This window comes from Lontra canadensis, unplaced genomic scaffold (genome assembly GCF_010015895.1).
Source record: "Lontra canadensis isolate GAN:19392208 unplaced genomic scaffold, GSC_riverotter_1.0 scaffold93, whole genome shotgun sequence".
Taxonomy (NCBI): Eukaryota; Metazoa; Chordata; class Mammalia; order Carnivora; family Mustelidae; genus Lontra; species Lontra canadensis.
In genome coordinates this window covers 5,852,504-5,867,432 of record NW_022631087.1, presented here as the reverse complement: position 1 = coordinate 5,867,432, position 14,929 = coordinate 5,852,504, and the positions used below count along the sequence as shown (strand labels likewise).

The following is a 14,929-nucleotide window of genomic DNA, read 5'->3' as shown; positions in this document are numbered from 1 at the left end:
GATTCGAATATGCCTGGCATATCAGAGGCACTAAGTGTTTGAACGGCACTTAGGGAACGTGGTCACCAGGAGCTTGACAGATAGTTTACACAGTTCTGTCATTTGATCTAATTACAACTACTCCACAAGGAGTACTATACTCAGTTTTTGGTTGAGGAAACAGGGGCCTAGTCTTAAGTTAAATAACTTTCCCTAGGCCATCATGAGAATAATTGTGGACCCAGCTTCCAAACCCGTGCTTTGTCCCCTGTGCTGTCCCCCCATGCCTAGTAAAGAATCTGCAACGTGCTAGGGGCCCCGAATCCATGTGACTCTAAACCCTTGCTTGTCCTCTCTCCCTTCAGAAAGGAGCTGGCTGTGTTGATCTGAACTAGGGCAACAGTGATAAAAAAGATGAAAGCCTATTTGAGTTTACATGAACTTTTTCCTCTGTTTAAATTCAGAATTATTTAGAAGACTGGTGAGGCCAGCATTGCAGGGAGGGAATACAGGCTCTGAGCAAGCTCTGTTTGCGCTTGGCTTCTGAAGGGGGGCTCTGGAAGAATTGGACCCCGGGGAAACTTGACTCAACTCCCCTTGATCTTGGAGGGCAGAGTGTTTTCATTGCTTCTTTCATGTTTAGAGAACCCATCTTAAACTAGTTTGTATCTAGCATTAGAAACTGGTGCTGGTGGTTTATTACTAGCCCCGCCTATCCCTGCCTTTTGCAATAATCTCTGTGAGTGATGATTGTGTTTCTAGAAGTAGAATGACAGAGAGAGATTCCCTGAAGGCAAATAGGGAGAGTGCTGTACACTCCAGTTCAGACGCACGGGGCTGGGAACTCCCAGAGAGAGGGAGAGGGAGAACGGGAGGGGGGAGAGGGAGGGGGAGAGGGAGGAGAGAGAACAACAGAACAGTCAGCTGGAGAGGAGGGAGGAGGGGGGAGGAGACCGGTCCTTGTAGATTTTTAAACTCAAGTGATTTGGGGGGGTTTCTCCCCACCCTGAACACTTGCCCCCCCCACAGTCTGGCACCTCCTTTCCTACAGTTCACTGAAGTGCCTTTTTGCAGTCCAGGATCCACTGACCGCTGAGTCCGAGCAGCCGGGTCTGACATGATGTACCTCTGGGTGAGTACGGAGTGCTGTGGCTGAGGGCTTGCACTTGCACATATAAGGAGTGGAAAGCTGCGAGGTTCGGCTCTCGCACAAATGGCCTTCCTCTCAGAGCACAGACTGCCACATCCCCTTCTGCTCCCAGGTGTTAGGTTTTTGAAACCTGGCAGTGATTGTGACATTGGTTGGGTTTGTTTGTTGTTGCTTTTTTTTAAAATGTTGTTTATCTTGTTAGGCTTAGGCGTGAGGTTGAGCTCCCAGAGCGGTGTCATCCCTTGGGCTTGGTAGGGTTGGCGAAGGCAGATGGGGCAGGCGAGCTGAGCCAGGCGCTTCAGGATCCTCGCTCTTGCTGCTGGGTCAGGACCCACCCGTGTTGTGTGTTGGGGGCACTGTCTTTGGTAATCCAGCCATCTCTTTAGATAGCGAAAGCCAATGGGTGGCGTGATTCTTAATTAGGAATGAGCGTTTGTAAGTTTTTATCTAATAATTTTTATTGTCCTTTACCATAGTCTTATAAAGTAGGTCACTGTTGTTACGAAAATTTTATGAGGGAAGTAATTAAGTCACACAGAGTGACTTGCCCATAGTTAGAAACCAAGTCTGTAGCAGGTAGAATAATAATTAATAACTAGACATTATAAAGCGTTTTATATTTGCCAAGAATGAATACCTTACATTATTTTAATTTATCGTTAACTATGACATTGTAATTTGGGATGAAGAGAAACATACTGGGATTGGAGAGGTTTTGAAATTGTGAGATGTGGTAACTTTTAGGGGAATGACAGGGAAAATAATACAAGAAAAAAAACAACCCTTGCTTTTAGTTGTGAAAATAAGAGCATCTATAACCCCTGCAAAGATGGCGGCGCCCTCTCTGGAGCGGACAGCTGTCGTGTGTTGCTAAGGGAGCCTCCTCGACGTGATGCCCTTGGCTACCTGCCAGCTTTTGAAAGTTTCACTTTGCCCTTTGCCCTTCAGCCTAGATGTCTGGAATTGCAGAAACCTACTTGGCTCAGGCAGACTAAATTTATAAATATCAGAAGTCAAAATTTTAATGAGGTTTCTGGAGATGGAGCTTGGTCACTGTGTGTGTGTGTGTGTGTGTGTGTTTTGGGCAATGCTTCTTTCCTGATTCTCCCTTCATATTTGAATATGACCTTGAAATATAATTTCCTCCTCTCAATTGATTTATTTTTCTGGTGTTTGTAAGAAGTCAAAGAACTCTCCGACACACTTTACGAGCTTTAAGTAGTTTTTTAGCTTCCTGTGAGCAAGGTCTGTGTCAAGGGTCTTTGTGGTCTTGGTGGTGGGACTGATCAGCTCTCTGTTGACCAGAGGATGAGTTTTTCAGTCTTGATTTGTTGGAAGAGGAGTTACGAAAGGAAACAAATTGAATTAATCTTACTTCTACTCCTTAATATTTGGTGAGAGCAGACAGTGGTGGTCTCAATTGCTTTCTTTGTGCTTATAGTTATTTGTGAATTTATCTCAGTTCCCTGAACTTAAAGCCTTAGAACAGAACTTCCCCACCAAAGTGCCATATATATTGGACTGTGATACACATATGCCGACATAACTACTCCTCTCCACACTTGGAGCAGCCAGGTGGGGCCCAGGACTCTCCTGGTCACTTGGACCACATGCATTCTAGTTTACCACTTTGTGCCTTAAAAATATTACAATTGTCTACATGTGCTGTGACATCTGAAAGTTAGAGTAGCACTGTCCAGAGGGCAAATGTGCGTCAACTCTGTGATTATCTGCATCGTCTCTCCCAGTGCCCCACACATTTGTCGAATTCCGTGAAAATGTCCAGAAGGAGCCATAGCTGCATAAGAACCCAGTATAGAGAAGGACATCTAGGTGGTCTGGCGTCAAGTGGGGAGGCACTGAAGAGGTTTGGTGGGGGAAATTTGCTGACCACAGAACGGGAGATCAGAGTTTTGTCTAAGCTGGGGCGCAGCCATGTGGCACTGGGCAATCATTGAGCTGCTTCGAGCCTCAGTTTCTACATCCGTAAGATAATAGAACTTCTTCTAATGCTCCGGTCTGTGAGGTGAATTTGTGTAGCAGTACATATGCCAGAAGGACACCCTGTTGTGTCAGAGTGTTTGGGTCCTGCTAAGCGTGAGAGGACTGGGAGGCGTAGTCATCCCTGTTGCCTGCTTGGTTTGTTACCAGCAGTGAGTTACAGTACTCTTGCTCAGAAATCTAGAAAAATTACTGAATTGTGTTCAGTTGTCAGTATGTCTGAGTGGTACTGACATTCTCAGAACCTGGAGAATAAATTCTGAGGAATCTGAAGAATAAAAGTTAGAGCTCCTCCAGGCATTTTGGTGTGTGTAGTTGGACGTGGCTCCTTCATTTGGTTCCGTGTCTAGAACTCTGAGGTGGAGCACCATCTTGGGCTCTCTGTGCATGTCTCTTTGCCAGATCTTCTCCCCACTTTCCTGTAGAGTCCCCTTCCCTTTTAGAGAATTTGCTAGCATCAGTAGACAGCAGGGTATGGCACCAAGAACATGGGTTTTGAGACTTTACTGGGCCTAAATCCCACCTCTGTCATTTCCAGTTGTATGGCCGTGAACAAATTACTTAACCTCTCCGAACCTTCGTTTCTTCATCTGTCACAGAGGGAAAATAATAATCTTTCACGGGGGTTATCGTGAGAATCTGAGATCATCTAAGATGTGTTGAATGGCACATAGTAGATGCTCAGCAAATAATTAGTTCAGGTCAACTTTTTACTTTGAAATTTGCATGGACAGACTGCTCTCCCCTCCACCCACCAGCATTACCTCTAGCAAATTAAGGAAGTATTTGACTTTGTACAGGGAGAACTCTGATAAACACACACTAGTTTCAGGTGAAATATCTCCCCTTAACCAGTATTTTAAATACGTGCGAACTCCTTTCAGTTGCCTCCTGATGGAAAACATCCCCATTGTTGTTTTTTTTTTCTTTTTTTTTTTTTCAAAAAAATTTTTTTTTTTTTTACTGGTGTGTGGAGGGGAGTGTACAATACTGGTGAGCTTTCCTTATGTCCTTTATATTCTCTTTCTTTTCTTCATGGCTTAACACAGGGAGGAGGGTGGCGCAAAGGGGAAGGGGAGGAAGGGAAGGAAGGCGGGAGACGCATAATTCCTGTAGTGATGGAACTTACTTGTTTGATGATTACACAATTTATATCCAGTAAACAAAATTACAGACCATTTACTTAAATTCCCAGAAATTACGATGTGTTCTATCTGAGCTGATCTTAGCTAGGCTGGTTCCAGGCTCTCTTACCCATATTCTCAATGGCTGAACTTGTGGATTTCATTTGAAACTGTTGTTTTGTCATAGTTCAGTCCTTTCTTCTTAATAATTCCTCTCAGCCAACATTTAATGGATGCCTGTGATGGGCAGAGGACTGTGCTACCAGCTGGTATAAAGACAAAGATGATTAAAGACTTCTCATGCCCTTGAAACATTTAGAACACAGCAGCTGTGAGCGTGTGTACACAGATAATAATGATTTTTGTATGATGCTCTTCACTTAAGAAGATGCTTTTAGATGTTATCTTATTTCATCCTCATAGCAGTGCTAAGGGCTAAGTATCATTGTTTCTATTGCACAAGTGAGGAAAGACACCGAGAGAGAGCACGTGACGGGAAATGGCAGAGCCGGAAGCTCAGTCCCATCTGTTTTTAACTCTATGGCAGTTTTTCTTTTCACATTCTCCTCTTTTGGGAGAAGCTGATGTTTTTGGTCATTTACTTTAACTGTTTGTTTATTGAGTGATAGCATATAAGTTAGGCAAACCACCTGATTTAGTTCTTAGCACACCTGGGAGTTGGCCATTAGCCTTCATTTTACAGATGGGAAAGCAGCACCTTTAGTAACCTGGCAGTCACATAGTTGAGAGTTGGCAGAGGTGGGATTTGAACCGTAGTCTCTCTGGCCTCAGAGCTTACTGCACACGTGTAACATCTTCTTTCATATGTTCGGTAGTGTTTAGTTTGTCACCGCTGCCATTTAGCACGCTATGGGCTAAACTAGAGAAATGAAAATAAGGTACCCTGAATTATGTTTCCGTATCCATCAATTACTTGAGATAAGTTACATAGCGGTATAGACCTTGGTTTTCCAGGTTGTAAAAAGAGTGTGGTAGTTCTGGGAAACATTAATGGAGTCCTCTCAGAAAAGTGATCTGCTCGCTATCTTATAATAAAGTCTCAGTAACTGATGCTTTATCCTAAAACGTGGAAGCCACAGACTGTGAGTCTGAAGATAGAGTTTTTGGTCCCGATAAAGCCATTTACCAGTGTATGACCCTTCTAGCTTTAGTTTTCTTTTGGGGTGGGGGAGGGGCAGAGAGTAAGGGAGAGAGATAAATCTCAAGCAGACCTCCACCGCCACCCCCCAGCCTGAGACAGGGCTCAGTATCACAACCTGAGCCAAAACCCAGTCAGTCACTGAACCGACTGAGCCACCCAGGCACCCGCAGGCTAATCTCTTAATGCTCACTTTTGGTCACAACTTTGCCATTCTAATTGGTCTACACAGCGAGAAAACTAGACTGAGTAGTGAACTGCGTTTCACAAAACACAGAAACAGTTCAATTCAGGTAACACTGGAGGCCAGATCCTGTGAATAGATACTTGGCAGTGAAAAGCCATTAAAAGATTTTAAGTAGGATTGGGAGTGGGCCGAAGTGGAGCTGATAATTAGATTTGTTTGTTTGTTTGTTTGTTTTTAAAGATACCTGCACAGATTAGAGGGGAGTAAGAGTGCAGAGAGAGGCCAGGTGCTGGTGTGTAATACTAGAAGTGGCAGAGAATGCCAGAGACCAGGGGAACTGTATGAGAGACATGCCCAAGGTAAACTTGACAGCATGGGGGCGCTCAGTGGGGAATCTACTTGAGGGTTTTCTCCCTCTGTCCCCCCTCCCCACATGCCCTTGCTCTCTCTCAAATCAATAAATAAATCTTAAAAAAAAAATGATGGAATGTTGTCAGCATTTGGAAGGAGGACCAGGGTTTTTAGAGGAGGGAAGCTGAAGGGGATCATGAGTTCGATTTGAATTTATTATTTTAGGGTAACTTTGAAAAGTTCAGGGGGAAATTCTGCTTAGATAGTTGGCTACTTAGGTCTGGAAATATAAGGGAAGACAGGTCTAAGCTATAAATTTGTGAGAAATTTGCATGCTTTGGTAATAGAACTACGTGTAGGTATGATGATGGCTTAAGATGAGAATGTCCTAAAAAACGGCAGAAAATGCAGAGCAAGAAGAGAAATTAATGTCTGGTAAAAGATGAATCAACCCTCAAAGGATGCAGGGAGCAAGGTTCTAGAGAGCTAGTTCTTCAGGAGGAAAACCAGCACGCTAGGAAATCAAGGTAAAAGAGTGGCAGGAAGAGAGAATTGAAATATGCTGACAACATCTAGGAGTTCGGAGAAGTCTTTAACAGAAGCTGAGACAGGCAGGCAGAGTGGGTGAGGAGTAGAAAGGGTCACTGATTTTGATGATTGGTGAGATAATTGTATATTTGGAAACTGTATGTAATTCCATATGGCTTGTATGTGTGGGATGAGTGGAATAGTGGTGGATGAAAATTTAGAATTGTGGAGACCAGGTGATCTGAACAGTGTAAAATGTGCTTGTTTATTCAGTAAGGAACCGTTGATGGATTTTAAGCAGGATCAGATACGATCAGATTTGTATATTAGAAAGATAGTAAGAGGTTTCTGTTATTATTGGAGAGTTTATATTTATATTGTGGGCGACATTGGTTTGATGCATATTTTAAAAGCTCAGAAAACTGTAAGGGGTTAAACAAATAATTGTATTAACAATAGGAGACTCGAGTGGTTAACATACTTATCGATGACATTATGTGTTGGTCATTTTCTAAGGGGTGGGGAAAGAGCATGAACAAGACAAAATTTTTTCCCATAAAGAGTTTTTTAACTGGGAAGATAAAATTGTAAAACATGTAAACAAATATGACTCTGAATGCTTTAGCTGGGGTGAGATAGGCCTGAATGATTAACATCATCTTGTTAAAATATGGGAGGAGAGCATTATAAGCAAAAGGAGTAGTAATACAGAGTCCTCAGAAACAAATAAGTTTGGGGTATATAAAAGACTGAAAGAGGGGTGGTGTGGTTGGAATGTAGAGAGCCAAAAGGTTGTAGGAAGACAAGACAGAGAGGTAGATGGGGGGCAGATCATTCCCCATGATAGAGATTTGTTAAAATGGGACTGTAACAGGAGACTTCAATCAGGAGAGAGTGGCTTTCTTCAGGGAAAGTGATAAGGGAGGTCAGGAAGCTGTTGTAGTCAAAGCAAGAGTTGATGATGACTTAGACTCTGGAGGGCCGTTTGAGAGGACTAAAGATGGCTTGTCTTTGTGGTGAGAAAGAGGAATCTGGGTTATTCAGCTTTTGGGTTGAAGAATTAAGATGGACAGGCTGTTTCCTTACAAGAGAACAGAGAGTCCACAGAAAAAATAGTACTTATGGTCTGGACTCGTTAAGTTTGAGCTCTAGTAGACATCCTGGTGGAGAAGTTCAGTGGCAATTTGATAGGAGTCTAGAGCTCAGAGGAGAAGTGTGAGATGGGGTTGTAAGGTTGAGATTCATCTGCACATGTTTAAAGCCTGGGTGAAGACCGTAACTAGAGAACAGGGCTGAGGCCGAAGCCCAGGGCATTGCAGTAGAGGTCTGAGGGTACTGAGAATTGGGTAGCGTAGGAGGGAGACAAGGCGAGTATGTGCTGTTGTAGACTCTGAAGAGGAAGGGGCTGGATTTGGATAATTTGAGACCAAATAATTTGTCATTGGCCTGGTAGGATGTTAGTTATTGGGAACTTGGTAAGAGCTTTTTCAGTTGGAATCATGGGGATAAAAAAAGGCGGTTGGAATGGGCTGGGTTGTTAATTGGTAGGTGAGGCTGTTGAGATCATGAAAGTTTAGTTGTAGAATGGGGCAAAGAATTGGGGGAGGGACCGGATGGGTATATGTATAGGTTCAAGGGAAGATTTTAAAATTTTAAAAATTATTTTAATTTTTAAAAATCAAAGTAATATGTATTTTTTCTGTAAATGCCTATATATGCAAAAAACTAGAAAAATACATATATAAAACTCATAATGTTTGCCTCTAGTAAGGATAAATGAGATCAAAATGGCAACACTGGGGTCAATGTGAGCTTAAGCATTGTCTTTTTTTTTTTTTTTTTAAAGATGTTGCCTATTTATTTGAGAGAGAGAGTGAGAGAGAGCAAGAGAGCACGAGCAGATTGAAGGATGGTGGGAGAAGCAGGCTCCCTGCTGAGCAAGGAGTCTGATGTAGGTCTGGATCCCAGGACCCTGGGATCATGACCTGAGTTGAAGGCAGACACTTAACTGACTGAGCCACCCAAGTGTCCCATAGCATTATCTCTGATACTCTAACTTTTATGGCAATGAATTCATATATTTGGGGTTTTTTTGGTAAGGCCTTTTTTTTTTTAATTTAAATTTTACTTCGTTAATATACAGTGCAGTATTGGTTTCTGGAATAGAATTCAGTGACTCATCATTTATATACAACACTCAAGGGGAGATTTTTAAAAGTTAGGTGGTATTTTTTTTCTTTTAAAGATGTTCTTTATTTATTTGAGAGAGAGAGAGGGATAGTAGAGAGGGGGAATGAGGAGCAGATTCCCCACTGAGCAGAGCCCAACATGGGGCTCGATCCCAACACCTTGAGATCATGACCTGAGCTGAAGGCAGACGCTTAACCGACTGAGCCACCCAGGCGCCCCTAAAAGATAGGTGGTATTAAGGCATGCTTTATGTCAGTGGGAAAGAGCCAGTTGAGGGGAAGAAATTGAGGATGGCAAAAGTAAAGAGGCTGATGGCAGGACCAGAATATGTTACCCAGCACACACAGAGGGATTGGCCTTAGAGAGGGCCAGAAGCAGTTCTTTCTGGCAGCATTGTTCTCGACAGAAGAGGGAGTCCTCTGGTTGTGTCTGCTTTCCTTTTAGACACAAGGTGAACAGAGCTGAAAATGGCAGGGTAGGGAGTGGAGAAGTATTGCAGATTTAAGGAGCGGGGACATGGTGTGAAATAGTGGTCCAGCTCAAAAAAATGGGAGTGAATTTACTAGAGAGGTGCAGTACGCTTACGATCTGTGTTCCTCAGCCTGATGTGAGTGAAGGCAAGTCAGCCGTGTGACTTTTATCCAGTAGGCTTCTGTTGTTTAGACACAAGAGAGGAATATATAGATAGTTGCATTCACCGGGAGTTGAGATTTTATTAGATGAGTTAGATGAAGAGAAAAAGGGGCGAAGGAATTAAGACTTTTGAAAAAGAATGTATATGGTGTTGGACCCTCGAATCCGAACTGGCTTAGGAGGGAAGTAAGAACATGAGGAGGGATGGTGGGGGGAGTGGAAAAATGGTAGGGTCCTCGTATAGCTTTGAGGTCTTCAGGAGGTTGGAGAAATGTGGTGTGGGAGAACTGCTCGAGTGAGCAGACTTGGTCTAAAGGTGGTGTGCTCCAGCTGCTCGAGAGGATGGTGTTACTGGTGATGACAGTGCCAGGATGTGGTGCCAGGTGGGTGATTACTGGTGAAGCGGCGACAAAATATAGTTGGTGCTAAAAACATGGAGACAACACAGCTAGGAGGCCAGAGTGTTGGGTGAATCCACTGTGGGGGGCAGGGGTTGAAATTGTCAAGAATGATAAAACTAATAAAGGAGAGAAGAGAGGGATCACCAAACATTTATTGAGTATCTGTTATATGCAGCAAAATGAGGATCCCAGGAGTTCTATTTTCTTTCTCAAGGATAGTGAGGTTAAAGGGGCACAGAAGTCAAATAGGTAAATGACCATACACTGCAGCAAAGGGGACATGCCAGTCCCTCCTGTTGACAACCGCCCACCTGGCGGTTGTCAACAGGAGCTCAGAAAAATGGTCATTGAAGATGGGATTGATCAGGGAAGGGTTTCATGAAGGAAGTATAATTTACGGTAGATCCTAGCAGACCCAGTAGAGACAAGCTAGATGGAGAACTGACACAAGCAAAGGTGCAGAGTCAACAATGAACATGAAGCTTGATGACTGCTCAATGAGTCCCATTGCTTTCGCGGCCCAAGACTCCATTGTCTGTATTATTATAATAATTTTCTAATGGGCCTCCTGGCTTCTGTTCTTTCCCCCCAACCACTTCCCAAAGTCTGTCCTCAACACAGAAGTCAGAGTGACCCTTTAAATGTCACATTATATTGCTTGCCTGCCCAGAACTCCCTGGTGTTTTGGGCTGTCACTTAGTAGAGAAGTCAGATGCTGGCCTGTAAGGCCCCATATGACTGGTTCCCCTGGCTAAGGGTTTGACTTTATGTTCTTCTACACTGGCCAGTCTTTGAACAAAGGAAACACACCCTTGCCTCAACACCTTAGCACTTGGTCTAAACCCTGTTCTTTCTCCAGATATCAGCAGGACTGCCTTGTTTGTATGAAATCTACTCAGTTGCCCTGTTATCAGGTATCGCAGGCGCCCTATACAATGTTAATTCCCACCTCTCTGCCCAGCGTTTCTCATCTGCTTTCCCATCTCCGTTTTTCTCCATAACACCTACCAGCATCTGACTTGCTGTGTATTTATTTATTGTCTTCTCCTATGCTCCAGGGAGGCTCTGGTATTCTGTGTTCCTAGAACGGTACCTGACACTAGTGGGCACTGACTGGGCCTTGGTGGAGTGAGAAGAAGGAAGAAGTAAAGATTGGGGAATAGTGAAGAGACCAGTTTACTGGAAGAAGTAGGAGAGGGAGAGATGGCTTAGAGGACAAACTGGAGGAGCTTGAATACTAGATCACAGTTCTGTAGAAAATAAGAAATTCTTGAAAAAAAAATTCACTACAGCAGTATTTAACCTTCTTGAAATAGAGCCATGTAATTGGGTTCTAGGCACAGAATGGTTTGGGGCGGGAGGCTAGAAGCAGGGAGATTACTATTGGGTTGTTGTTGGGTAATAACCACGGGTTTTTCAGGTATGAGTCAAATGGCTTTCGATCAAGATTTAGATCCCATTTGGAAATGGGAGTAAAATTTTTTAAGTAGGAATAAAAGTCTTATGCATGAATGTAAATGAGAAGCTTGCACTTGTGTAAGAAAGATGCCTGTTTTGATATGTGTGTTTTAATACTCTTTGTTTTGATATGGCATTTAACCTTAAACAATTTTCTTATGTCATGTTTCTTTCACTTAATTAATAATTCTTTAAAGATTTTATTTATTCACTTGAGACAGAGAGATACAGGGAGAGGCAGAGGGAGAGGGAGAGGGAGAAGCAGACTCTCTGCTGAGCGGGGAGCCCGACGTGGGGCTCAGTCCCTGGAGATCATGACCTGAGCCAAAGGCAGACGCTTCACCATCTGAGCCACCCACGCGCCCCTTTTGTCATGTTTCAATTCAAAATATGGAATTTTGTTTTAAAATTTATATATTAAGGTGTAAATTTGGAACCAATTAAGCAAATGCACATCTTTCTAAATTTTAAGTTGTTCATTTGGAGGGCTTGAAAATTAGTGTGGTCAGAGCACACATATGAGGGGGTGGGGGGGGACTTCCCGGGTGGGGGGGGACTTCCCAACTCCCAAGACACATTTTCTTGGGTCCCTTAGTTTCCTTTTGCAGAGAGTGAAGCACATTTTAGGAGTGGTAGTCTTCCTTCACAACTCCTTTTTTCCCTTCTTGGTTCTGGAAATGTGCCTTTGAAACTTAGGGTCTGGTTTCAAACACTGCATTGTTGTTTAGAATTAATACCCTCTTCTGAATGGGAGCTTGCTGCTCCCCTACACAAATGCTTTTTCAGAATCCCTCACTGTTACTAAGTGAGATGGCATATAGTACTTGTATGTAAGGCCATCAGAGACTAAGTACTCACAAATACTGATTGAAACTTTAATTAGATATTCTTAAGATAATGAGCTGTGTATGTAGCAAAGTGTCCAACTAAAATATTGGCTTTTGATTCCACTCAAATCTGTAAAGTTCTGTACTCTTACTGTGTATTAACTCATTTGGCATTTTACTTGCTTGTATGAATCTAGATCGTTAATTCAGACATTAAATAAATCAAAGCTTACCTTTCATTCTTTAAGATAACTGTTATTTTTCCCAAATGTGAGATGAGCCCTTTAATCACTGGCCGTTTCAGCTGGAATACCAGATCCATGAAAATCAGGAGCGACTGATTGTAGCTCATTGTGTGTTACGTCATATGCTGGTTATAGTTCTGCTTCTGGCTCAGACCTTAACCTGCTGTGCAATTATAACAAGTCACATGACCCTTATGGCCCATGTGTCTCTTCTGTGAAAGGGGGATGCTACCTACCACTTACCTAGTTGATTGTCGAATACTATTTCTCAGATGAATGGGCATCTAAATTAAAACAATCTTAATGCTTTATTCTGTTTATTGCACTTGCAGTTGTCAGATAAAAAGCAGTATATATTTTTTTGCTAAGATTGGATTGAAAGTCTCACAAACATTACAGTTGAAAAGCAGATGCTGGAGTAGGGGCCGTGGATATGGGGGAATAGTTGCTCTTTTGTATATGTTCTCATCTGCTATATTTCATTAATTCCAAATGTATATCTTAATCCTTTTGTTTTGTTGTTTACTTTATTCAGTTTATTGAAAATAACTTTCTTGGCCTCGTTGAAAGTCAAAATCTCATTTTGTGCATGTTGCTCACGACCATGTTCTCTGGCACTGGATGTTTGCAGATTACATCTGATACCAGAGAAATCTTCAAGGTTGTTAAAGACAGTTGGGATTGGGAGAAAGAAGGGAAAAGAAATTCCCAAGTGCCTCCTGTGTATGAGGTCAGTGCTTTCACAACTATTATTTTATGTTCCATTTTTCATCTTGGGATTCAGAAGCAAGAATCAGGCCCAATAGTCTTGCTTCAGAGTCAGTACTCCTAACCAATATGTTATAATGCTTTCAGCTAATCTGTGATAAACCAGGATGGTCCCCAATGATTCCTCCCTCCTCGTATTCATGCCCTTGTGTCATCTCTTGCCTTTCAGTGTGGGGTAGGCCTTAGTGACTCACTTTGAACTAATAGAATATGGCAAAAGTGACAAGATGTTCCGTCCAAGAGTTGATGGCAAAGACCATGCCTTTCATCTTTTGAACGCTTGCCCTTCTAGCTTTCTCTCTTTGAGCTCTTGAACTGGAAGGAACAGACCGCCATGTTGTGAGTGGTCCTGCAGAGAGGCCCATGCAGCAAGGAGCTAGTGTCTCAGGCCAACAGCCAGTGAGGGCCTGGGCCTGCCAACAGCCAGGTGAAGTGAAGTTGGCAGCAGACCTGTGTCAGTCCTGCCTGGAGATGACTGAGGCCCAACCGGCACCCTGCTTGCAGCCTGTGACAGAGCCTGAGCCAGAGGCACCCAGCTAAGCCTCACCTGGAGTCCCAGTCCGCAGAAACCATGAGATAATGAGTGTTTTGTGCTGCTGGGTTTGAGAGTGAGTTGTTACACAGAAAGAGATAACTGCAGAATCTGGTACCAAAGGTGGGGCTCTTCTGTAGCAGAAATCTACATTTGTGGGAGTGACTTGGGAACTGGGCAGTGGACTTTGAGGAGTCAGTGAAGATGAGGGTACCTTGAACGTGTTGTTCGTGAAATTTGGGACTTTGAAGGGAACGGCCATGAGGGCTTAAAGGAATGGAAACTGGAGGAAAGAGATCTTCATTCTGTGCTGACAGAAAGTTGAGAAACGCTATCTGTAGTTATGTGGAAAGCAGACAGTGTGCCTCATGACCTGGGAGATGGAGCTGAGGGATATTTCCAAGCAATGCACTGAAGGTGCCCCATGGTTTCGTCTTGCCACTTCTAGTGAAGGGTGAGAGGAGAGAAACAAATTGAGGGAAGGATTGTGAAACAAAAAAGGAGCCTGCACTTGATGGTTTTGAAAGTCCTCAGGCATTCCGTCTGGCAAATGATAGTCAAATTTAAGTTGTGGGTTCCTAGCAAAGGTCAGTTCAAGGGCACCGCCAGGAGAGAATGGTAGTCTAAAGATGAAGCTGCAGATGTGACTGTAAGACCTTTTGTCAAAGACCCCAGAAGAATCAAAGGTAGTGCCTTAAGAGCCACACAAAAGACCTCTCAATCACACAATAGGGCTTCTAGCCATTTTTGCAGCTGCGCAGGTAGCGAAGGGCTTATCTTGAAGATATTTGTGGATATGGCTTTTGTCTAATGCAGTGAATCTCATTGAGATTCACAGGAGACCTACTGCAGCTAAGATGGAAAAGGAAAAGAAACAGTTCAAAATGAAAAGAGGCTGTTGAACCCCCACCAAATTCTTCCGGCAGGAAGCAGGCCAAACAGACTGCTAAGTTGCTAAGGCATGCTACCTTCCATGGAAAAGGAAGGATGACGCAGACAAGAGCCATGGAGAATTGTTATCCCAGCCTTGAGACCTAATCAAAGAACTCCAGCATTTACCCAGCTAGATTTCAGAATCACTATGGACCAGCAACGACTCCTTTGTGTCTCCCACTCCCCCGCCTTTTGAAGAAGTGGTTGTGCCAATTGGAGATTACAAGAGATGCCACAGTAATGGAAACCAGAAGAGGGCTAGTGAGAAAGGTGCCCGGGTACGGTGCCATTTCAGCCAGGCTCCCCAGAATGCCACACCTACTGCTTAGTCAGCTGCTTTCAGCTTTTGTTTACAAGTCTTACAGTTTCCAGAGTATATGTAAGAAAACGAAAGCAATCAGGAGATTTCTTACCAGCACACGTACCTGCCTTCTACCACCAGTGGCAGTAAACCTTTGGTCTC

The 14,929-nt window shown here is 43.3% G+C and overlaps 1 protein-coding gene across 22 annotated transcripts in view; it reads left to right on the top strand.

Moving 5' to 3' along the window:
- Positions 1-14,929, top strand: part of RBFOX2 (RNA binding fox-1 homolog 2) — a 263,261-nt gene that overhangs the window by 121,338 nt on the left and 126,994 nt on the right. Inside the window, exon 1 of one of the 22 annotated variants that reach the window (XM_032836568.1) lies at positions 1,031-1,111. The exons of the other annotated variants lie outside the window; for them this stretch is intronic. Within the exon in view, the coding sequence (XP_032692459.1) occupies positions 1,097-1,111 (15 nt within the window). The 5' untranslated portion in view covers positions 1,031-1,096. Of the gene's footprint in view, positions 1-1,030; positions 1,112-14,929 lie in introns of those variants that run through there. 22 annotated transcript variants of the gene reach the window in all.